Source organism: Panthera pardus, unplaced genomic scaffold (assembly GCF_024362965.1).
Source record: "Panthera pardus isolate Hobbes unplaced genomic scaffold, ASM2436296v1 HiC_scaffold_27, whole genome shotgun sequence".
NCBI lineage: Eukaryota > Metazoa > Chordata > Mammalia > Carnivora > Felidae > Panthera > Panthera pardus.
Genome location: NW_026526843.1, coordinates 125,378,462 through 125,403,743, shown reverse-complemented (window position 1 = coordinate 125,403,743; position 25,282 = coordinate 125,378,462). Strand labels below are relative to the sequence as shown.

General features: G+C 40.9%; 1 protein-coding gene across 1 annotated transcript in view; it reads left to right on the top strand.

Moving 5' to 3' along the window:
* The first annotated feature begins 803 nt into the window (after positions 1–803).
* LOC128773796 (coiled-coil domain-containing protein 71L-like) overlaps positions 804–25,282 on the top strand; it is a 37,464-nt gene continuing 12,985 nt past the window's right edge. The window contains exons 1-3 of the mRNA XM_053891388.1: positions 804–865; positions 1,588–1,719; positions 2,521–2,578. Coding sequence (XP_053747363.1) covers positions 804–865; positions 1,588–1,719; positions 2,521–2,578 — 252 coding nt within the window. The remainder of the gene's footprint in view (positions 866–1,587; positions 1,720–2,520; positions 2,579–25,282) is intronic.

Sequence of the window (25,282 nt, the reverse complement as noted above, 5' to 3'; positions counted from 1 at the left end):
CCTCCCTCTCTTCTTCCTTCATTCCCTTCCATCCTTCCTTCCTTCCTTCCTTCCTTCCTTCCTTCCTTCCTTCCTTCCTTCCTTCCTTCCTTCCTTCCTTCCTCCCTCCCTCCCTCCCTCCCTCCCTCTCTCCCTCCCTCCCTCCCTCCCTCCCTCCCTCCCTCCCTCCCTCCCTCCCTTCCTTACTTCCTTTGTTCCTTGAATATACTCTAACAACTCACTACCTGCCAAACTTCTTAGAGGCACTGGGAGAGAGCAATGAACAAGAAGGCAATCCTTGCCTTATGGGGCTCACAGGATAGACAAAGAGACAAACAAGATAATTTGAGATGGTGATGTGGGCAGTGGAAAAGTCACATAAGGAAGGCCAATGGAAAATGGGTGGAGGAGGGTGATATCTCACTGAGACGGGGCAATTGAGGAAGGCCTCTCTGAGGTTTCTGTGCTAAAATCTTAATGAAGAAGGGAGCCAAGTAGGGGCACCTGGGTAGCTCAGTCAATTAAGCATCTTGCTCTTGACTTCAGCTCAGGTCATGATCTCATGGTTCATGGGATCAAGCCCTGCTTCACTGAGGAGCCTGCTTGGGATATTCTCTCTATCTATCTATCTATCTATCTATCTATCTATCTATCTATCTATCTATCTCAAAATAAATAAATAAACATTAAACAAAATAAAACATAAACTTTTAAGAAAGGAGCCAACTTAGTGAACACAGGGGGAAAGTGCTTCCAATATAGGGAACAGCATGTGCATAGGCCCTAGATGGCATTTGGGAGGCAAGAATGGAGGCCAGAGGAGAATGGCAGCAGATGAGGTTGGAGATGTGGGCAGGGGCCAGATCACACAGAAAGTGTTTCCAGAGTAAGGAGCTTGGTGTGTCTGAGTTATGAGGTTCTTATTAGGGGAGCCAGCCATCCCCTTGTAGTGTGGGCACCTCAGAACTGAGGCATTCACCTGGCTTAGGGGATGGGCTCCTGGCTGGAATCTGGTAGGCCCAGCCTTGCTAGAGTGTGGAAACCCGAGTCAGCTCCTCTCTTCCTTGAGACTTCCACTGGGCCCATGACCTTCCAGCTCTGCCATTCCAACATTCTCTCAAGCATATGTGACACAAATATATAGCCTCCGCATGTGTCACTCACCACATGCGGGAAAACTGGCCACTAGGACCCATGGCTTTGGTGACCTCACTCTGTCAGTGGCAGGCATCCACAGTGAGAGAGGGAGGCTTAGCAGAAATTGAAGGAACATCAGAAAGCATCCTTGTGTTCAGGGTCACTAACCCCCTTAGCTTTGTGTCTCCCTTTGGCCCCCAGGTGTCTTCCAAGCCAGATGTGACCTGAGGAAACCAGCCTGTCTGACCCATTCCACTTTGGGATGCACACTGTAGAGTCTCGGTCTGCACAGGCCTCAGGCCCTTTTGGGTGATGGGTGAACTGAGCTCCATCCATCAACCTCTGTGTCTGAGGGAGATAAGAGGTGGGGTTTTGGTAGCCACGAGAGGAAGGGCTAGCAAAATCTGGAAAAGGACTTGCATGAGAAAAACTTGACCTGCCTGTGCATGTCCTGAGTGCAATCCTGTACAGATTCGTGTTGGAGAGTGTCGGTGCCCACACGCGTGAAGCTCTGTGGGCACACGAGAGTGTGATTGCAAATGCCGAGAAGGCGGGGGCTGTGTTTGTTTCATGCACTGCTGAATTCCCAGCACCTGGCACATGGTGAGTGATCAATAAACATTTGTAGAGTGAATGAAGAAATGTGTGATCATGTGTAAAAGTTAAAGTTATCTGTTGTCTAACTTGACAATCTGTTATTTGAGCTTTCTCTCCAGGAAATACATTGGGAAAATACTTGGCATCCCTACATATGCCCACTGTTTCTTTTTTTTTTATTTATTTGAAAATTTTTATCGACAAACTACACACATGCAGAGAAGTATGCACAGCATCCCTGTGCATCTTCATGAATGTTCGCAAAAGGAATGCCCGTGGGGCCACCACCCGGATGGAGAGTCAGCTGAGCATGTCCAGTGCCCATCAGCTCCCACGGGCCCTGTTCAGGTACTAGCCTCACTGGGCAACTGTCACCCTCTCTCCAGCAGCATGCAAAGTCCTGCCAGTCTTTGCACTCAATGCAAATGCAATCGTCCAACAGATACTCATTTGTGTCTGACTTCTTTCACGCAATATTATGTTTGTAAAAATCATCCACATCTCCCAGGGAGGTTATAATTGTTTATTTTCATTTGTATATAGCAGGGGTTGGCAAATTTCATTCTGGAAAGGGCCAGATAGTAAATAGTTTGGGCTCTGCTGGCTATACTATCTCATAACTGCTCGTCTTTGCTGCTGTAAGGCAAAAGCTGGCATAGGCGATGTGGAATGAATGGATGTGGCTGTGTCCCAGTGAATCTTTATTTACATAGCAGGGAGTGGCTCGATATGGCTGTAGGCTGGATGTGGCCAATCCCGTTCTATGGCACACCTTGCTGGGAGTATGGCACCCTTTCTTGGTTACAGCGTTGATGAAGATTTGGGTACTTCTGTTTTAGGGTATCACAAAGAGGGCTGTGAACATGTACGCACGCATCGTATGGTGAACATCTGTCTTCACATTTCGTTTTCATTGGGTGTATTTGGTCATGGGATCTCTGGGTCATCAGGCTGGTGTATGTTCAGCTATTGGAGGTTCTTGCAAAGAGCTGCTGGTTCTTGATTAGGTGAGCTCTTGTGACGTAATGGTACTCCAATTCTGCATGCTGTGCCTCGCATGGGCACCCCTTGCTTGAGTCACCAGGATCTGCCCTCAGAGTCTGTAACCTCAGTGCAGGAACACAGGGAACCAGAAATGTGGCTGAACAATGCTGCACCCTTGAGTGGAGGGGCTGGCCAGGCGATGACCCAGACCCACCTCAAAGTCTGACCACAGTTTTTTCTAAGCCGCACTTCTCTTGGGTCAATTTGCTTTTCCTATCACTTCATCTCCACCTGATACTGTTGTAGGTGTTATTCAAAACAAAGAACACGGTATTATCATCCCTTGAGAGGTCTTCATATGAGTGAAGTCAGAGGACTAATTTCACGTAGCATAATACCCTCCCACTCCACCCACGTAGTTGCAAATGGCAAGATTTCATTCTTTTGGATTGCCTACTCATATGCCATTTTATATGTATACCACATCTTCCTAATCCATTCATCCATCGATGGACATTTCCACACTTTGTCTCTTTCCACACTTTGGCTATTGTTGATAGTGCTGCTCTATGGATGGGGGTGCATGTGTCCCTTCAAAACAGCACCCCAGTGTCCCGTGGATAATTGCCTAGGAGTGTGCAATGCTGGGATGTAGGGTAGGTCTATTTTTAGATTTTTTGGGAACCTCCATTCCATTTTCCATAGTGGCTGCCTCAGCTGGCATTCCCACCAACAATGCAAAAGAGATCCTCTATCGCCGCATCCTCGCCAACATCTGCTGTTGCCTGACTTGTTAATGTTAGCCATTCTGACAGGTGTAAGGTGGTATCTCATTGTGGTTTTGATTTGTATGTCCCTGGTGATGAGTGATGTTGAGTATTTTTTTATGTGTCAGTTGGCCATCTGGATGTCTTCTTTGGAGAAATGTCCATTCATGTATTTTGCCCATTTCTTCACTGGATTACTTGCTTTTTGGGGGTTGACTTTGACAAGTTCTTTGTAGATTTTGGAATCTAACCCTTTATCTGGTATGTCATTTGCAAATATCTTCTCCCATTCTGTCGGTTGCCTTTTGTTTTGCTGATGGTTTCCTTCGCTGTGCAGAAGGTTTTTATTTTGATGAGGTGTCAGTGGTTCATTTTTGCTTTTGTTTCCCTTGCCTCCAGAGACATGTTGAGTAAGAAGTTGCTGCGGCCAAGATCAAAGAGGTTTTTGCCTGCTTTCTCCTCAAGGATTTGATTGCTTCCTTTCTTCCATTGAGGTCTTTCGTCCACTTTGAGTTTATTTTTGTGTATGGGGTAACAAAATGGTCCAGGTGCATTCTTCTGTATGTCGTTGTCCAGCTTTCCCAGCACCACATGCTGAAGAGACACTCTTTATTCCATTGGATATTCTTTCCTGCTTTGTCAAAGATTAGGTGGCCATACGTTTGCGGGTCCATTTCTGGGTTCTCTACTCTGTTCCACTGACCTGAGGGTCTGTTCTTGTGCCAGTACCATACTGTCTTGATGGTTACAGCTTTGTAGTATAGCTTGAAGTCTGGGATTGTGAGGCGTCCTGCTCTGGCTTTCTTTTTCAAGATCGCTTTGGCCATTCGGGGTATTTTCTGTTTCCATACAAATTTTAGGATTATTCCTTCTAGCTCTATGAAGAATGCTGGTGTTACTTTGATAGGGAGTGAATGGAATATGTAGATAGCTTTGGATTGTATCGACATTTTACCAATATTTGTGCTTCCTATCCAGGAGCATGGAATCTTTTCCCGTTCTTGTGTGTCTTCTTCCATTTCTTTCACTATTGTTTCGGTGAGTAGATTTTCCACCTCTTGGGTTAGATTTATCCCTAGGTATTTTATGGGTCTTTGTGCAACTGTCAATGGGATTGATTCCTTGATTTATCTTTCTGTGGCTTCATTGTTTGTGTATAGGCATGCAACCGATTTCTGTGCGTTGATTTTATACCCTGCAACTTTGGTGAATTCATAAATCAATTCTAGCAGTTTTTTTGTGGAATCTTTTGGGTTTTTCATATCGAGTGCCATGTCATCTGCGAAGAGTGACCTCCCCCTGGCTGACTTGGATGCCTTTTATTTCTTTGTGTTGTCTGATGGCAGAGGCTAAGGCTTCCAATACTAGGCTGAATAACAGTCGTGAGAGTGGACATTCCTGTTTCGCTCCTGACTTTAGCTGAGAGCTTTTGCTCATTGAGGTGTTATTAATGTTGGGTCATTCATATATGGTTTTATGATCTCGAAGTGTGCTCTTTCTATCCTTACTTTCTTGAGGGTTTTTTACCAGGAAAGGATGCTGTATTTTGTCAAACACTCTGTCTGCATCGATTGAGAGGATCATATGGCTCCTGTCCTTTCTTTTATTGATGTGATGAATCACGTTAATTGTTTTGCGGATGTTGAACCAGCCCTGCATCCCAGGTACAAATCCCACTTGGTCCTGGTGAATAACTTTTTTAATGTATTCTTGGATCCGGGTGCCTAATATCTTGTTGAGGAGTTTTGCATCCATGTTCATCAGGGAAATTGGTCTATAGTTCTCCTTTTTAGTGGGGCCTCTTTCCGGTTTTGGAATCAAGGTAACGCTGGTTTCATAGGAAGAGTTTGGAAGTTTTCCTTCCATTTCTATTGTGGGAACAGCTTCAAGAGAATAAGTGTTAACTCTTCCTTAAATGTTTGCTGGCACTCCCCTGGAAAGCCATCTGGCCCTGCAGTCTTCTTTTTTGGCAGTTTTTTGCTTGCTCATTCGATTTCTTTACTGGTTATGGGTCTGTTCAAATTTTCCTTTTCTTCCTCTTTCAGCCTTGGTAATGTATATGTTTCTAGGAATTTGTCCATTTCTTCCAGATTTCCCATTTTATTGGCAAATAATTACTCCCAATATTCTCTTCTTATTGTTTGCCTTTCTGCTGTGTTGGTTGTGATCTCTCCTCTTTCATTCTTGCGTTTATTTATATGGGCCCTTTCCTTTTTCTTTTTCATCAAACTGATGACTGGCTTATCAATTTTGTTAATTCCTTCAAAGAAGCAGCTTCTGGGCTCATTGGTCTGTTCTCCTATTTTGGTTTGTTTGTTTGAGGTTGTTTTTGTTTTTGTTTTGTTTGAGTTTTGGTTTCAATAGCATTAATTTCTGCTCTAATCATTGTTATTTCCTGTCTTCTGAATGTTGTGGGTTTTATTTGGTGTTCTCTTTACAGTCTCTTAAGGTGTAAGGTGAGGTTGTGTTTATGAGATCTATCTTTCTTCTTTAGGACGGCCTGACTTGCTAGATAATTTCCTCTTATGACCTGCTTTGCTGTGTCCCAGAGGTTTTGGGTTGTGGTGTTATCATTTTCATTGACTTCCATATAATTTTTATTTCCTCTTTAACCCTTGGTTAGCCCATTCATTCTTTAGTAGGATGTTCTTCAGTCTCCAAGCATTTGTTATCTTTCCAAATAATTTCTTGTGGTATTTCGAGTTTCGTGGTGTTGTGGTCTGAAACTATGCATGGTGTGACCTCGATCTTTTTGAACTTACTTAGGGTTGATTTTTCTTTTCCCCAGTACATGGTCTCTAGTGGAGAACGTTCCATGTGCACTGGAGAAGAACGTATATTCTGCTGCTTTATTATGAAATGTTCTGAATATAGCTGTGACGTCCTTCTCGTCCAGTGTGTCATTCAAAGCCCCTGTTTCCTTGTTGATTTTTTGTTTAGATGATCTGTCTATTGCTGCAAGTGGGGTGCTGAAGTCTCCTCCTATGATGGTATTACTATGGATGAAGTACTTTATGTTTGTGATTAATTCATTTATATATTTGGTTGGTCTCAAATTTGCCCATAAATGTTTACAATTCCTAGGTCTCTTTGGTGGATAGACCCCTTGATTATGATATTATGCCCTTCTGGATTTCTTGACACAGTCTTTATTTTAAAGTCTAGATTGTCTGATAGAAGTATGGCTACTCTAGCTTTTTTTGTTGACAGATAGCATGACAGATGGAGAACCATCCCCTTATTTTCACTCTGAAGTGGTCTTTACATCTAAAGTGGGTCTCTTGTAAACAGCATATTAATGGATCTTTTTCTCTCATCTATTCCATTCCCCTATATCTTTTGATTGCAGCATCAAGTCCATTGACATTTAGGGTGAGTACTGAAAGATATGAATTTACTGCCATTATGTTGTTTGTAGAGTTGGAGTTTCTGGTGGTGTTTTCTTGTCCTTTGTAATTTGTTTTTCTGCTTGTTTTTCACAAACTCCTTTAAGTTTTGTTTGGGAACCTTTTTCTCTCTCCCTCTATTTTGAATGACAGCCTAGCTGGATAAAGAATTCTTGGCTGTGTATTTTTCTGATTCAGCACTTTGAAGATATCCTATCCCTCCTTTCAGGCCTGCCAAGTTTCTCTGGATAGGTCTGCTGCAAAACTATCCTGCAAACAGATCTTCCCTTCTTGTTTAGAGACTTTTTTCCCCTTGCTGCTTTCATGATTCTCTTTGCCTGAGTATTTTGTGAATTTGACTATTATATGCCTTGCTGAGGGTCGGTTTTTGTTGAATCTAATGGGGGTCCTCGGTGCTTCCTGGATTTTGATGGCTGTGTCTTTCCCCAGGTTAGCAAAATTTTCCACTATGATTTGCTCACATAACCCTTCTATCCCTATTTCTCTCTCTTCCTTTTCGGGACCCCTATGATTCTGATGATGTTCCTTTTGCATGAATCTCTGATTTCTCTAATTCTTCAATCATGCTCTTTTCCTTAGTCTCCCTTGATTTTCCTGTTTCCAATTTCTACATAAGTTTGTCCTCTGTATCACCGATTCTCTGTTCTGTCTCATCCATTCTTGACACCGCTGCATCCATCCGTCATTGCAGCTCAGTTATATCACTTTTTATTTCATTCTGGCCAGTTTTTACTTCATTTTTTCTCTGCACAAAGGGACTCTAATCTACAATGGACTCCAGCTAGTATTCTTATAATCGTGATTCTAAATTCTGCTTCAGACATCTTGCTTGTATCTGTGTTGGTTGAATCCCTGGCTCTCGTTTCTTCATGCTCTTTCTTTCTAGGTGAATTCCTTCCTTTTGTCATTTTGAAGGGAGAAAAGGAATTCATGAGGTAGAGAATTGAAACTAAAAAATTCAAATTAAAAAATATTAATATTAAAAAATTAAACACACACACATACAAATGGAATGAATGCTACTAGATTCTAGGCGTTTCTTCTGGGTGTTGAAAGTGGTTTGACACAAGAGAAAAATAAACTGGGGGGGGGGAGGAAAATTTAGAAAATAATAATAAAATATGTTAAAAAGGGAAATCTTTTGAGAATTTGAAAAATCAATACACTGAAGTAGACTAAAATGAGATGATGGGAGTAAAAGATAATTTGTGAAAGTAGAAACAAAAGTAGAGAATAATGTAGAAGAATATTAAAGAAAATTAGTAAAAATCAAAATAAATATGAATCTGTTCTCTTCCTGTGTTCAAGAAAAAGAAATAAATGAAGCACAGAAAAGTGATTTAAACAAAGGAATAAAAGGAAATCATTTGAACATTTGAAAAAGTGATTTTTAGATGACTAAAGTCATGTGATGGAAGTAAATAGAATTTGAGAAAATTACATAAAACTAAAACATATAGTAAAAACTGAAAGAAAAATATTTTAATAGAAATTGAAAATAAAAATGAAGTTTTTCACTTTCTGCAATCAAAACACGAAAAGAAATGAAGAAGAGAAAAAAAAAATGAAAAAGAAAGAAACCCTGGAAACCATTTGAAACATTGAAGAGGTGAATAAACTTAAGTAGACTAAAATAAAATGATGGAAGTAAAATAAAATTGGGGAAAAAATTACACAAAAGTAAAAAAAAAATTAGCAATATAAATTAAAGAAAAATGTTTTTAATGAGAATTGAAAATAAAAATGAGTTTTTTCTCTTCCTGTATTCAAGAAACAGTGTAAAAGAGAAAAAAAACAAAGGAAAGGAAAGGAAAGGAAAAAGGGAAGGGAAGGGAAGGGAAGGGAAGGGAAGGGAAGGGAAGGGAAGGGAAGGAAAAAGGAAAGGAAAGGAAAGGGAGGAAATTTAATAGATGGACTTGCTAACATATTGAAGTACTACTGAAATAATTTCTGTGTCCCCTAGAAGTCAGCCCAAATGGGCTCCAAATGAGCCCATTTGGGAAGCACTCAGTGTAACTGCTCTGTTCTCCACGAGATGGCATTGCCAGCCTACTGGGGTGGATTGTTGAGGCTCTCCTTGCTGCCTATGCACATGCATGACAGTGGTGAAGATGGTGCCACCCAGCTACCTAGTCTGTTCTCCCGGGTCAGCAATCATGCACTGTCCCCTGTCTTCAGCTTCCATCCACTGCCCGCTTTTGCATTCTCTATGACCAGGCCCCAGGGAGTACCTCTCTCCTGAGTTTTGTCTCAGATGTGATTGTTTTCCCTGGCCCCTTACTTCTTAAGGACTGTGGCTTTGACCTGTTCCGCCCCTCTGCAGGAGGGTCTCACTGAGCAATGGCCAAATGAGCAATGGCTGAATGTTGTCTGCACCTAGGAATGCTTGCTGGACCTTGCTGCTACAGGTGCCCAGAGACTAAGGCCCAAGGCCAGCCCACCCCAGAAAAGTTTGCGAGGTAGTGTAGCAGCAGCATTTCAGGGATTATGGCAAACCACAACACACAGGCTTCACTCTTAATGACCTTGTTCCAGCACCAACGAATGTGGCCATGTTCTGGGGTCTGCTGGGTGCAGGTGGCTTCAACCATCTCTACCAGATAGATGTCCTTCTAGCAGTGGAACCACTTTTCCCTCTGTGGCCAGAGAGCCTCCTACACTGAAGCCTGTCCTGAGAATTTGCCCTTCCCACCACAGCACCTCCAGGTATCGAACTGTGGATTGGCAGATATTGCGCTCCCCATGTTGACAGTCTTAATGGAATTCAAACCCTCTCCTTTCTCCTTTCTGCATGTTTAGTTTAGTCACTGCTGCCATTTTGATTTTCCAAGTTCTCTCCACCTGCTTTTGGGATGGGCGGTTTCCCATATTCTCTGCCCCCCTTCCATGTGCCCAGTCTCCTTTGCCTCTCTGCATGCAAAAGCACCTCCCTTCCTGGACCACCTCGCTCTCCAAGTTCACTTCTCCATGCCACATACCTGCTGAATTCTGTGGTTCAGGATATGAAGATTTCTGTGTTAATCCTCCAGTCAGTTTCCTGAGTGGGTAGGATGGTTTAGTGTTGGTCTGGCTGTATGTCATGCACGCGAGACACTTAAGAAACTTCCATGCTGTTTGCCATCTTGGCTCCTCCCCGAAGAGGTGAGCTCTGTAGCACTAGTTCTCCGATATGAGATATCCCGCAGGACAGACTTGGTCGGTGACAAAGCTGAAAAGGACATGTACCAAAAAGGGAGGTCACCCAGGAGGGGGAGGCAGAGAACTGGCTCCAGACCTGGGAGAGGAGGCAGGGGCTCAATTGCTGGAGCCATGCCCACTGCCCTCCAGCTGATTGTTCTTGAAGAGCAGCCAACTGTCTGGGCCTGGCCTGGAGCTCCTTCACCCCAAGGACCCGTGGTCAAAAAGTTCACTGCCTCTGCCTCTGCCCCACGTCCACCACAGCCACAGCCACAGCCACTGCAGTGTCCGAAGGGCCACAGGGCTGTGGACATGCTTCCCAAATGCTGGTGGGCTCCAGAAGCTGGCAGCAGGCATGTAAAAGCCTTGGGCCTTGACACTCCACCTGCTGGGCCTAGTCTGGATCCTCATGCTTCATGTTCCCACTCCTTGTGCTCTATGGCCCTAGCCTGAGGATGGGCTAGGGCCCCAAAGGAAATGAGTCATGTTCCGGAAAACGCTGAGATTCCTGAGAAGACAGGGCCTCCATTCTGCTGGAAGAGGGCATTCGAGAGTCTAGGAATCATGGCAACACCTCTCTCTCAGACCCAGACAATTTCACTCATACACACACACACACACGCACACGCACACACACAGGCACAGGCATACACACACACACACACACACTCCCCCTCTGTGGGTATCTCTAGTTGTGACTTACTCTCCTTCCTCTGCCTCCTTCAATGTCCCTCTGGTCTCTTTCTGTCTCTGAGTCCCTGTGATCATTTTCTTTAGGGAACGCTTCCTCCCTCCCCCATATCCATATATCTTTCTCTGTCTCTGTCCTGTCCTTGGACAATATCAGTGCATCTAGGCTTCCGTGGACATAGTAGGATGCTTCTATAAACACTCATTTTTTTCTTTTCTTTTCTTTCTTTCTTTTTTTTTTTTTTTTTTTTTTGTATGATCGTATACTTTGATCTCGTTAGGGAAAATATTTGAGAGTATATTTGGCTGAGTCATAGAATAGCTGAATGTTCAGCTTTTTAGGATACTGTCAAACTGTTTCCCCAGGGTAGTTTTATCACTTTTACATTCTCATCAGCAGTATGTGAGAATTCCAGTTCTTTCATATCCTAGCTAACACTTCGGAGCCCAGTCTTTTGATTTTAGACAGCTAGTAGGTATGAAGTGTTATCTCATTGTAGTTTATATTTGCATTTCCCCTCATGATGCTGAACACATTTTCATGTGTTTATCTGCTGTACATACATCTTTTCTGGTAATGTGTCTTTTCAAATCTTTTGCCTTTTTTGTATTATTTAGCTTCAGAATATTGAGTCTTGCGGATTGCCCATATGTTCTAGATATAAGTCCTGTTTCACATAGGTGATTTGTAAATATTTTCTGCCAGTCTCACTCTTGTTATTTCAAACTCTTTGTTCTTTGAAAAGCAAAAGTTCTTAGTTTGATAAAACCCAATCATATTTTTTTTCTTGTAATGAATCGAAATGTTGGTGGTGTAGCTAAGAAATGTTTGCCTAATCCAATATCATAATCGTTTCCTACTTTAGGCACTTTAAAAATGTTATCCTATTGTATTCTAGATTGCATTGGTTCTGATGAGAAATCTTTTTCCTCCCTTTCTCTGGATTAAAGCAATTTGATTATGGGGTTCCTTGGTGTAGTTGTCCTCATATTTCCTGTCCTTGAGGTTCATTGACCTTATTGGAACTATATATTTTTAGTTTGCATCAACCTTAACAACTATAAATTCAAATTAGTTTCATTATTTATTCAAATTAGTTTTCTTGTCTGTGTTCCTTGTAGATACAATTACATGTATATTAGACCATTTGCAGTCATATTTTCTCTATGTGTTTCATTTCAGATGATTTCCATTGCTGTGTCTTTAGGTTCATCAACATTTTTTCTCTGCACTGTTTATATGCCTTTAATTCCATTCAGTAATCATAGAGCAGATTTCTTATTTTAGTCATTGCTTTTGTCATGAGAAGTTTGGTCTAGGTCTTACATATCACTTGCATGTCTCTATTTAACATGCTCATTCTGCCCTATCATTTCTTGGATATACTGATAATAGTTATAATAACTATTTGAATGTTCTTATGTATAAATTATATCATTCCTGTAATTTCTGGGTCAGTGTCAGTTGAGTTCCTCTTCCTTACGTGTTTTATTTTCCTGCTTCTTTGCATGCCTGATAATTTTTTATGGGTTGCCAAACATGGTCAGTTTTAGCCTGTCAGAGGCTGGATACTTCTAGATTCCTAAAAATATTCTTGGTTTTTGTTTTGGGACATAGTTTAGTTACTTAGAAATAGCTTGATCCTTTCAGGTCTTTCTTTAAATATAGTTTGGGCAAGGCACAGGCAGCACTTAGTTTAGGGATAATTTTTGTCCAGTACTGACACAAAAATCAAGTATTTTCCAAATGGCATGTAAATTGTGAGGTCTTCCACACTGGCTGTCAGACATTATTCCTGACCCTGTATGGCAGTGGGTATTGTTCCTTCCCCTGGTCTCAGTTTCCTCATACACAAGAGTTTATCAATATTCAATTGAATACTCAAGGCATGCAATCTGTTGATCTCTGGAGTTCTCTCTGTGAACAACTTTCTCCTCTTTGGTACTCTGCTCTGTGAAATATAGCAGTCTTCCTGAATCAGTGACTACCCCCTCCACAATTCAGGGCAACTGTTGGGCTATGCCAGCTTCCTCCTCTCTAAACCACAGACTCAAAACCCTGCCTAGTCAGTAAGCTAGGTCACTGTAGGAACCATTTCATTTATTTCCCAATATTAGGGACCACTGCCCTTCACTGCCTGATGTCTGATGTTTTGAGAACAGCTTCTTATATATTTTGTCTACGCTTTTAGCTGCTTCCATAAGGAGTATAAATCTAGTTTTTGTTATTACATTTGGCTGGAAGTAGAAGTGTTAACACCAATTTACATTTTAGTATTGAGTCTTACTTCTCTGGCTTTGTTCTTTTATCTTTTATTCTTCTTTGATGATAGGCTTAATGTGGACATATGGAGAATGGCCATTGCTAGACATAGGGAGAAACTACGGATGAGCTGTCAGATTGGAAGTATATTTAAAAAAGAAAAAAAAAAGGAAAGACTGAGAATATGCAGTCAAATCTTGAAGAAAGGAATTGATGGCGATTGTCAAAGCCATGTGAAATCCGAGCTTCCACTTTAACACCCATAATATGAGAATTCAAACTAATGTCTTCAACTTGGAAACCTTAATCTGCCAGTGAGCTTTACTAATTTCTACTGGTCTTCATAACTCGGTAACAAAGGCCGAAGTTTGGAATTTCTCACCTTTGTTTCTCAGAGAGAAAACACACCAAAGTCACCCAGAAAGCAGTGCTTGGGTGAAAACTAGACGTCTTAAATGATTTTTTTTTTTTTACTGCTTTGTTCAAATGATTCTTTAGCAGTGTTCGCCTTGGAAGAGAACAAACTGTGGCACAGAAGAAAACACACTGGACATGGAGTAGGAGTCTAGGGTTGTTGTCTAACACAGTCATAAACAAGTTATGCGGAAGGCACTTGACTTTCCTAGGTCTCAATTTCCTCACCTGGAAATTGGAATAAGGACTCCCATATGAAGGGCCATTGCGAGATTAAATGAGATGATGCATGTGCCAGTTTTACAGAGCCTAACACTTAATATTACATGCAAGCGTCTGTGTATTATTTCTTCTAGAGGGAGGGATTTGCATTTCTTTTAGTGGAAGGAAAGAGATGAATATACAACTGGACTATCAAATAAGAGGTGGATAGAGGACTGGCTTACTGGTCTACCTCCTTGTACTCATTCAGCCATCCTGGCCCTGGGCTCCCTCCAAATTAAAGAATCAGTGTCAGAAGACCTGAGATCCACCTGTAGGTATCTGACCCCACACAGAATATTAGCCTGTCTTAGCTGTTCAAATGAGGATAATGATGGCTATCATCAGTGGAGCACTTGTTCCGTGTTGTCAGGTGTTGGATTAAGCACCTTGCCAATACTGTCATTTAAACTTTTTGACGCTTTGTTATAATTTCCATTTTATAAATTAGGCAGCTGAGTTTCAGATATGTTAAGTAATTGGTCCAAGATAACACAAACACAAGTGGTGTGGCTGCGATGGGCACCAGCTCTGCTCCTATGCCAATATGCATGCTCTCACCCATGTTACACTGCCTTCCCATTAGCATGTTAAGGGTTTGGAAAGCTGAGGGCCAACCCTGATAAAGTACCATGGAGTATGTTGGTGCCCTAGCTAAGATCTTTTTCCCTTACCTGACCAGAAACATTTTCATATTAACTGAAACACCAGTCCCTGCACAAGACAACTTTCCTCAAATTTCTCTTAACGCTATACACTGGTCAGAATATAAAAAGCAACGACTTCAGAACTTGAAAGTTAGCAATAGGAGGTGAATGAGGGAAGGGAAGCAAAACGAGAATGACCCTGTGATGGTTATTATTACGTGTCTACTTGAGTTGGCCATGGGGTGCCCCAGACTAAACATTTTTTCTCGGGATATTTGTAGAGTGTTTCTGGGTGAGATTAGCGTTTGATTTGGTGGACTCAGTAAAGCAGACTATCGTTGCCAGTGAGTGTGGGCAGCATTCAATGTCCTGAGGTCCTGAAGAGAACACAGGGTAGAAAAAGGAGGAATCCATGCCCCACCGCTTCTTTTCTCAGCCTTAGAAGGTGATCCCGCTTAGAGGCAGAGCAGTGGGTAGGGTTAGGGTTGGTTCTCCGGAAGTGCCTTTGCTCCAACAACCCACAGTGATGTGATTTTCCTGCAGGACTGAAATGAGGGCCCATGTGCGGTTATGGGTCAGGGGTAGCGTTGGAAGAGCGGAGCCAAACATATGGGTGGGCCAGACTGAAACTGTCTCAGGATCTCCTCCTCCATCTCCATCACGGCCATGGAAATGTCATGGAGAGAGTGTGACTTCCACACAGGATCTTCCCCAATGGTAATTGGCCCCAATCCGTTATTTCTTTCAGACGTCCATGCTAGGTCCCTTTAGGGCCAGAGCCCAGGCCAGCGTTAGGGTTAGGTCCTAGCTACCTGCATGTAGATCTCCTGGTTTCCCAATACCATTTGTTGAAGAGACTGTCTTTCCCCCATTGTTTATTCTTGCCTCCTCTGTTATAGGTTAATTTACCACATAAGCATGGGCTTATTTCCTGACTTTCTATTCTGTCCCATCGATCTATGTGTCTGTGTTTGTGCCACTTCCCATACTAATTGCTTTACTTGAAGCTTTGTACTACATCTTGAAATCTGGGATTTTGATACCTCCAGGTATGGTTTTGTCTCTCAAGATTATTTTCATTCTTCAGAATGAAATTTCATTCTTCATTCATGTCTTTTGCGGTCCCATACATATTTTAATATTAGTTGTTTCAGTTCTGTGAAAAGTGCCTTTGGTATCTGGATAGGGATTGCATTGAAACTGTAGATAGTTATGAGTAATATGGACATTTTAATGATATTGATTCTTCCAATCCATGATCATGGGATAGCTTTCCATTTGTTTGTGTCATCTTCAATTTCATCATTGACTTATGGTTTTCACACTACAGGTCTTTCACTTCTTTGGATAAGTTTAGTCCTAGCTATTTTACTCTCTCTTTTTTTGGTGCAATTAGGAACAGTGTTGTTTTCTTAATTTCTCTTTCTGTGACTTCATTATTATTATATAGAAACCCTACCAATTTCTGTGATCAAATCCATATCTGCAACTTTACTGAATTCGTTTATTATTTCTAGTAGTTTTGGGGGGAAAGTTTTAGGGTTTTCTATGCATATTTTCATGTCATCTGTAGATAGTGACAGTTCAGCTTCTTTACAAAGGTAGATGATTTTAATTTCTTTTTTCTTATCTGATTCCTGTGGCTAGGACTTCTAGTGTTATATTAAACAAGAGTGGCAAAAGTAGACATATTTATCTTGTTCTTGATCTTAGAGGGAAAGCTCTCAGTTTTTCACCATTGAGATGTTAGGTGTGAACTTAATATAAACAATATATAAAATAATATTTTTATGTGTTGAGGCATGTCCGCCCCTCTGACTTTGTTGAGAACTTTTACCATGAATACATGTTAAATTTTGTCATATGCTTTTTCTGCATTTATTGGTATAATCATATGATTTTTACCCTGCATTTTGTTGAGGTGGGATATTATGTTGATTGATTGGATGAGCCATCTTTGTTTCCCTGGAATAAAAGCCACTTAATCATTTTAGTGTGTTGTTGAGAGGAGTTTGCTAATATTTTATTGAGGATTTTAAAGTCTATTTGGTTTGATATAGGTGTTGCTACCTGGTTCTGAGGTGTTGTTGTTGTTTGATGTTGTTTTTGTTGTCCTTGTTGTTGTTTGCTTTCATTTGCACGGGAAATGTATCTCCATCCCTTCACTTTCAGTCTGTATGTGTCTAGGTCTGAAGTGAGTCCGTGCTAGGCAGCATATGGATGAGTGTTGTTTTTTGTCCATCCTGTTACCCTACGTATTTGGACTGAAGCACTTCAGCCATTTATATTTAAAGTAATTGTTGACCGTTATGTACTAATTGTAATTTTGTTCTCTGTTTTCCGGTTGCTTTTGTAGGTCTCTGTTTCTTTTTTTCCGTACTCTCTTTCTTTCTCATAGATGGATTTGTGTTGTGCTTTACTTGGCTTTCTTTTTCTTTATTTTTCATGTATTTTGTGTTTTGAGTTTGTTATCACAAGGCTTACATATAACATCCCAAGGAAACAGCAGTCTATGTTAATTTGGTGGTCACTTAAATATAAACATATTCGAGAAATTTAAAAAGACTAACCTTTGGGGTAAGTGGGTGGCTCAGTGAGTTAAGTGTGCGATTTCGAGCTCAGGTCATGGTCTCACAATACGTGAGTTTGAACTGCACGTTGGACTCTGTGCTGACAGCTCAGAGCCGGGAGCCTGCTTCAGATTCTGTGCCTCCCCCTCTCTCTGTCCCTCCCTGTTAACACTCTGTCTCTCTCTCTCAAACATGAAATAAAACATATTATTTTAGTAAAATAAAATACAAAGAGTAACTTTTTTAAGTCCCTCCTCCAAATTTTATGTGTATGTTGTCATATTTTACATCTTTTTATTCATAATTCTGTAATATCTAATTATGATTTCCCCCCGTTAACATTTCTTGCATTGCTGATTAGTGGTGATAAACTTCTTTATCTTCTGTCTGAGAAACTCTTTATCTCTTTTTTTTTTCAAGTCTTAATGATAATCTTTCCAGGTAAAGTTTTCTTGGTCGTGGGATTATCCTTTCAGGCCTTTGAAGATATCATGTCACTCTTTCCCAGCATGCCAACTTTCTGCTGAAATATCAGCTGACACCTTTAGGTGTTTGTTTGTTGTGATTTGTTTTTCAAATCATAGGTAACTTTTGCTTCTCTCTTACAACTTTTGAAATTCTTTATTAATCTTTAAACTTTGACGTTTTAATTCTGATGTGTCATAGTGTGGGGCTCCTTGGTTTCATCATGTTTGGAACTCGGTGCTTCTTGTCCTAGATGTCTGTTTTCTTCTCCAGTTTTGGAAAGTCTTCAGTTATCTTTTCTTCAAATAATTTTGGTACCCCTTTTCCTTCTTGTGGAATCCCTATTATGTGGATTTTTGCTCACTTGATATTTCCAAAGTATCCCTTAACCTATCCTCATTAAAAAAAAAAATCTTTCTGCTGTTTGTTTTGGGTGCTTTCCCTTAATCTGTTTTCCATATCACTGATATGTCCTTCCACATGCCGTCTTCTACTCTTGATTCCCTCTAGTGTTTTTTTTTTCCAGCTATTATATTCTTGAACTCTGATTTTGTGTGTGTTTGCTATCTCTTAATTAAGGGTCTCACTTAGTTCTTGCCTTTTCTCTGCAGCCCGGCGAGCATCTTGACCATCATTAATTTACATTCTTGATTTAAATGAGACACAATGCTTACCTCTGTTTCAGCTCTTTTCTGGGTTTTTTATTGTTCTTTCTTTTGGAGCATATTTCCCTATCTCTCCATTTTGCTTACCTTTCTGCATTTGTTTCTATAGATGAGGCAGAGCAGCTACTTCTCCTACACTTGAAGGAATTGTCTTATATATGATTGTCCCCCTGGGTAGACTCTGTGTGCTAGCTGGTGACATTGGCTGGCTGGCTGAAGCCGTGGCTTGCATGGACTGGGGATCCTGGGACTTTCTACATAGCAGGCGCCCTGTCAGGATAGTTAAAGTTGAAGTGAACGCAGACTGGGGTGTCCCAGGATTCTGTGTGTTGAGGGTACCCTGGCAGGACAGCTGAAGCTGAAATGATTGCACGTTGAGGCATGCTGGGGTGCTGTGTATAGGTGCCCTGTACAGGGTGGCTAGAACATAAGCAGTCTGGGGGTCAGGTTGTCCTTGATCTCTCTATGCAGACGGTTCCTGGGCAAGATAGGTGAAGCTAAAGTGGGTACAAGCTGAAGGCACCTGGGGCTGTACATGCAGAGGATACTTTGCCAATATAGTTGAAGCTGAAGTGGATATAAACTAGGGTGTACCAGGACTTTTCACTGAGAGGGTGCCCTGAAGGGGCCGTGGGAGCTGAGGTGGGTTACAGTCCAGGAATGGCTCTTTTTATATGCTAGTTCCTCTTTAAAGTGCATTGTTTAAGGGGGGAAAGCATGTCATGGGTGTGTGTGTGTCCAGTGCAATTGGGGCTGGTGTGTATTGTGTGCCTGGAACTTACTGAGGCAGCAGGCCAGCTACAGCAACTGGACCCTGCTGTGGTCTATGCTTTTAAGGTGGAGGGAGAATGTGGGGCAGCTGGGTGGCTCAGTGGATGGAGTATCTGACTTCAGCTCAGGTCATGATTTCACAGTTCATGAATTTGAGAACCACATTGGGCTTGATGCTGTCAGTATAGAGCCTTTCCCGAGTCTTCTGTCCCCCTTTTTCTGCCCCTGCTCTGCTTGTATTCTCTGCTTCTCAAAAATAAGTAAACATTAAAAAATGTGGATGTAAAATGTAACCCTGCCATTCTCCCGTCTCTATGACCCAGAGAGAACTCCTGTGGCTCCTCTGTCGTTGACAGAGTTCTAATGCTCTCTTTTATATGACAGTTGCTCTTTTCAAACTGCAGGGTTGTGTTTTGTTTTTTTCTTTCTTTCTTTTTTCTGCCCAAAGACAGAGGAGTCTGTTCCTGGTCCTTCCCCAACTGCTCTTGGCAACGTTAGGGGTGAGTGTTTCCTTTGTTACTGTCTCTCTGTCTTGCTGTTGTCTTTCAATTTTCTATGTTTTGTTAGGCACAATCTGTGCAGTCAGTCCTCAGCTCCTCAGGAGGAATTGTTATATCAATTGTTATACCAATTGTTGTATGCAATCCCCAGGGAGCTGGACAAATTGGAAGTACACCTTCTGGCTGGTTCACCAGAAACGTAGTCAGGGAGTTCAGGCACAAGAGCACCTAGCTCCAGGGGACCCAAAAAAGGTGAGGTTTGGCTACCCATTACTGACAAGATCGCAATTCAAAGGAACTAGTGGAGGTGAAACAAATGGGAAATTTATTCAGAGGCCGACACCAGAAATGCAGCAGACTCACATCAAAGACTCCCTCTAACGTGCTGAAAATACTTCCAGGTTTATGAAAGGAAAATGTGGGACAAAAAGAGGTAGGTATACACAGGTGGTCACTAAGGTCAGTTTGGTCATTGTCTTGGGCTTGAGGGTGGAGTCTTATTGGCTCAGGCAGTCCTTATTGCTAGAGAGGTAGATTCAGTTCCCATCAGGTGATACTTTGCTTTCAGGATCCTGAATTAAGAGACAAGCTGAGGGTGGGGAGGGGGTGCCTGGGTGGCTCGACTGATTAAGCATCCTACTTCAGTTCAGGTCATGATCTCATGGTTCATGGGTTCATGCCCCACATTGGGCTCTGTGCTGACAGCTCAGAGCCTGGAGCCTGTTTCAGATTCTATGTCCCCTGCTATCCCTGCCCGTCCCCCACTTGCACTCTGTCTCCCTCTGTCTCAAAAATAAAGAATCATAAAGAAGGAGAGAAGCTGGAAAGAAAAAGTTAATCAGTTGGAAAGTTTAAGGTCAATATGGAGGTAGTTGAAATCTTCTTTCACTTTGGAGGAGTTGAGTTCAAGGCCTTCCTACACAGCCATCTTGAACCGAAACTAGAATAGGGTCCCTCTGAATCCTATTTTGATTGGAGAAAGTGTGGGAGAAATCCAAGGAAGGAGACAATACAAGCAAGGAATCTGCCAGTTCTGTGTACAAATCGACATAAACACCAGTACCTCCCCTGGTTACAAGCGTGGCACGTACAGAAAAAGGCATAGAAAAGGCCTTCAGATTGGAAAAAGTAAAAATAAAAACTATCTCGATTCTTTTATTTATTTATTTTTCAATTTGTATTTTGGAAAGAGAGAATGAGCAGAGACGGGGAGAGAAAGAGACAGAGAGAAAGACAGAGAGAGAAGCTTAAGCAGGCTCCATGCTTAGCACAGAGCCCCACACGGGGCTCAATCCCCTGACCATGGGACCATGACTTGAGCTGCTGAACCCAGCAGTCTGGTAGTCAACTGATGGAGCCATCAAGGTGTCCTGAAAACTGCCGCGACTCTTAAATCATGGGGTTATCAACATGAAACAAATTCTAAGAGGTATACATCAGGTTTCTAGAACTCAAAGATAATTAAATAAGCCCCAGAATACACGCTCAATATATCCAACTCAGTTTTATTTTTATACATAAGCAATGAACAATTAGAATATGAAATGCTTTTAAAGAACCATTTAATATCACACCAAACATTGAAATACTTACATTTAAATCTAACAGCCATGCACAGGATCTGTATGCTAAAAGCCACAGAAGGCTGATTGGATCAATCAGGGAAGATATAAATAAATGGAGACATATGCCATATCTATCCATGGAAGCCTCGCTAGTAAGATGTCAATTATCAACTTGATCTAGAGATTCAACATAATCCCAGTCGAAATCCCAGGATTGTTTTGTGGATATCACCAAGCTGATTCTAAAATGTGTATGAAAAGACAAAGGAACTAGAACAGCCAAACAGCTCTGAAAAATAACCAAGTTGGAGAACTCATGTTTCACAATTTTAAGACTTAATATAAAACTCCCGTAATCAAGGCAGTGTGATATTGAAGAAAGATGGAGACACAGGTCAAGAGAGAACAGAGAATCCAGAAACTGACCCCATACACAGGCATCCTCACCCAACTTCTGATAATGACATATAGCCAACCTAACAGAAAAAGGGATATAGTCTTTCATCAAGTGTTACTGGAACAATTAAGTGTTAGTATGCAATAGTAATCAATGAACTAAGTAATTAATTGTTTAATTAATTGGTTCATTGATTAACTAAATGAAGCCTTGACGTAAATTCATAACTTATACAAAAATTCACTCAAATGGATCATAGATGTAAGTGTAAAGTACAAAATTATAAAACATTCATAAGAAAGGAGTGATGTTGATTCATTGAATCATTCAATAAATACTTTGGAGCATTTAGAATGAGACAACACAGTCTACACTCTGAGGATCCACTAGTGAAAAAAAGGAGCAAGGATCACTGTGATCTTGGTGTTTAATAGTCCAGTGGGGGAGATTGACAAAGATAATGGAAATAGAAACTATGGTAGAGAATAATGAATGGGGGAAAAAAGGAAATACATCTTGGAGAGGATATAAGAATTGGGGGAGGGGGTGTGAAATACTAGACAAGGTGAAATACGAGACACAGAAGGTCCTGCTGAAAAAGGTGTCAGTTGAATAAATACTTCAAGGAAATGAGAGAACTACCTGCTGACAGGAAGGTGATCTAGGCAGAAGGACCCATGAATTCCCCAAGGCAGGAGTGTGAATGTGTGTACTGATGGGAAGCAAGGAGGCCAGTATAGACAGAGAAACAAGGATGAGAAGAAGGAGGAATAAAGAGGTGGAGGTTGTGGGTCAAGGAGGAGAAAAAGAGGATGAGGGAGAGAAGGATGTAAAGACTGCCAGCAATAGACAAGGTGAAGCCAAATCTGGTCATACCTGTTCCTCTGCCTCACATTACCGGCTGAAGATCTTTTTATTTTTTAATTGACATTTACTAAACCGTGTCTAGACCATGAAAAGCTAATTCTACTTGTAGCAACTAATTGAAGCAAGAAAATGGAACACCCTAAATGATCAATAGCAGTGTTTAAATAGGTTATGGCATGCTATGTGGCCTTTAAAATTCATAGCCCTGCAGAGCATTTATGACCTAGCGAAATGCTCGTATCACTAGATGACCAGAAATGGGATTCACAGCTACATAGCTAATTTTGGTTAATGCATGTACATATACCTCTTCCCTGGCGATTATACCACAGTGTTAGAGGTGCTTACCTCCAGGGGCACCTGAATGGCTCAGTCGGTTAAGCATCTGGCTCTAGATTCCAGCTCAGTTATGATTCCACAGTCTGTGGGACCAAGCTGCATATTAGGCTCTGCACTGACAGCGTGGAGCCTGCTTATGATTCTATCTCTCTCTCTCTCCTCCCATCCCTCACTCTTGCTCATCTCTCTCTCATTCTCTCTCTCTGCCAAAAATATATAAACATAAAAAAGGTGTTTAGATATGCTTATCTCCAGGTGTTTGACTTATGACCATTTTTCTTTCTTTTTTATTTTTACTTTTCTAGCTTTTCTGCAATAAACTTTAAGAGTACCATAGTCATAAAATAACATTTCAAATAAATGATTCAGTCTAGTATCATTTAAATAAATAAAGTGTTTCAATTTCATACATTTATTAGGTACATTCAACATATCAAGGATAGTTTCAAATAGTCCAGTGTTAACGTTGCTAAGGTCTAGATTACAATGGGAATCTAGGGATACCTGGGTAGCTGAGTCAGCTGAGTGTCCAACCTCTGCTCAGGTCATGATCTCACAATTTGTGAATACAAGCACCACACCAGACTCAGTGCTATCAGCATAAAACTCACTTTGGATCATCTGTCCTCTCTGTTTGCCCCTTCTCTGTTTGTACTCTCTCTGTCTCAAAATCAACATTATTTTTTTTATTTTTTATTGTTTTAATTTTTTAAATGTTGATCTATTTTTAAGAGAGAGAGAAAGAGTAAAAACCGGGCCAGAGAGAGAGAGGGAGAGAGAGGGAGAGAGAAAGAAAATCCAAAATCCAAATCAGATTCCGGGCTCAAACTAACAGACTATGAGATCATGACCTGACCTGAAGTCAGATGCTTGACCAATTGAGCCACACAGGAGTCTGTAAAAACTGTGAGTGTATAAGAAATTACATTTGTTTGAAAATCATATAATTGGCTTTACACCATAGGCTATTGGCTTTAGGAAAGACTTTAGTGAACAGATTCATCAACCCACTTACTCTAATTAATATATTAACTTCCAAAATATCATCTTAAGTGGGTCTGCTCCAGGACTGCATCGTATTAAACACGAACAAACAAGCAAACAAGCAAACAAAAAAACCAACCAACCAACAAACAAAACAAGAACTAGTAGCAAATCAAGACCCATAATGATCCATCCCACTGTCAACTTTTGTTATTTGTTTATTTATTTTTTTGGTAAAAGAGCTCGTTTCAAAGGATTCTATTGTTTTTAATACAGATGAACTTCAATTAGTTTAGCATATAGGTTTAAGGACATACTGAAAATGTAAAGGAAATACATAATTTTATATTGTATAACCTTAGGCCTCTAACTTCCATGAAACTCCAAAAGGAGAACATTACCCGCACCATAAATTCTCTCCCTGTGATCACTCCCCATTCCTGCCCCATTTCCCTTCCCCAATGTAATCAATATCCTGACTTTGAGCAACAGAGATGAAATTATTCCATGTTTGAATTTTATAAAAATATAATGGAATAATATGCATTTCTTTAGATCTGGCTTCTTCCGTTCAACATTATAACGCTCATCGATGTTGTCTTGCATAGGTGTACCTCAGGGATTGGTACTTCCACATTGTATTCCCTTACATGATTATTTAACAATTTGCTTATCCCTTCTACTGTTGATTCACGTTTAGAATGTATGTTTCCATACTGTACTTATTATATGGAAGACTGCTATGAACATTTCCCTTTTACTGTGCTCAGCATGAAGCGTATCTACTACAGCGCGTTAATGTTTAGTTAGCTGCCTTAGCCTTAAACCCTGGCTGTACATCAGAATCACCCTGATGCCTGGATGTCAGATCCACAGATCATTCTAATTTGAGCTTGGGTTAAGAACCACTAGGGTAGATGTTGAAATCCCCAGATAAAAAGAGGAGATGAATCCAGTTTAAGGAATTCTCAATGGGTTCCTCTTTCTGGACAATAAAATGCAATGTAAAAATTATTTTGTGGCCATACTGACATCGCTTTACTTCTTTTTTTTTTCTTAAAGCTCCTACACAAAAAGAATACCTATAGAGGCTTTAAGATACTCTGCATGGCTTCCATATTATGTTGAAAATTCCCCAAATTCTCAAAGAAAAATACTTCAGACATGTTTTAAAAATACGTGTTCCATGATACGGCACACTTGAGTGGGGGATTAGGGTATCAAATATCTAGACATACCCTAGTTTGGTATCCCAGCTCCATAAATACTGAGACTGGAAAAGGCAAGAGTTGATTTTCCATGGTCCAGATAAAGACAGAATTAAATGAGATCTGCTTAATAGTAACTGTTACAACTGAAAATTTGATTGGCGCTGTTTAATTTTCTAGTTGTTTGAAGCTGCTTTTTGGATTCATGCCCAGAATCTGTCTTGGTGAATATATTTCAGAGAATGAAAACCAAAAACGAACAATGTGACTCTAGAAAGTACAGCAAAAGTTAACATTGAAGTACCACAAAACTGAAAACACGTCCTTCAAGTTCAGTCTCTAATATGCATTGAGAGGTAGGAGAAAACAGAGGCCATGATATAACTCTTTCGTGAAACGTGAAGATATGTGAAGAAACTTAATATTATTTTTGTGAAGTTAGGTAATTGCCTTTAGTTTGTGGTGTAAATGTTTCAAGTTTGCGCCTGAATCCGAATATTCCTTCAACCGACTCCCCTCCCACCTCATTTGACATTGACTCATCCACTTCACCAAGAATGATTTCTAAACTTTGACCATGTTTGAGTGTTTATAAAAGTTTCTGGAAGCATGGAAGACCTCATCCTTG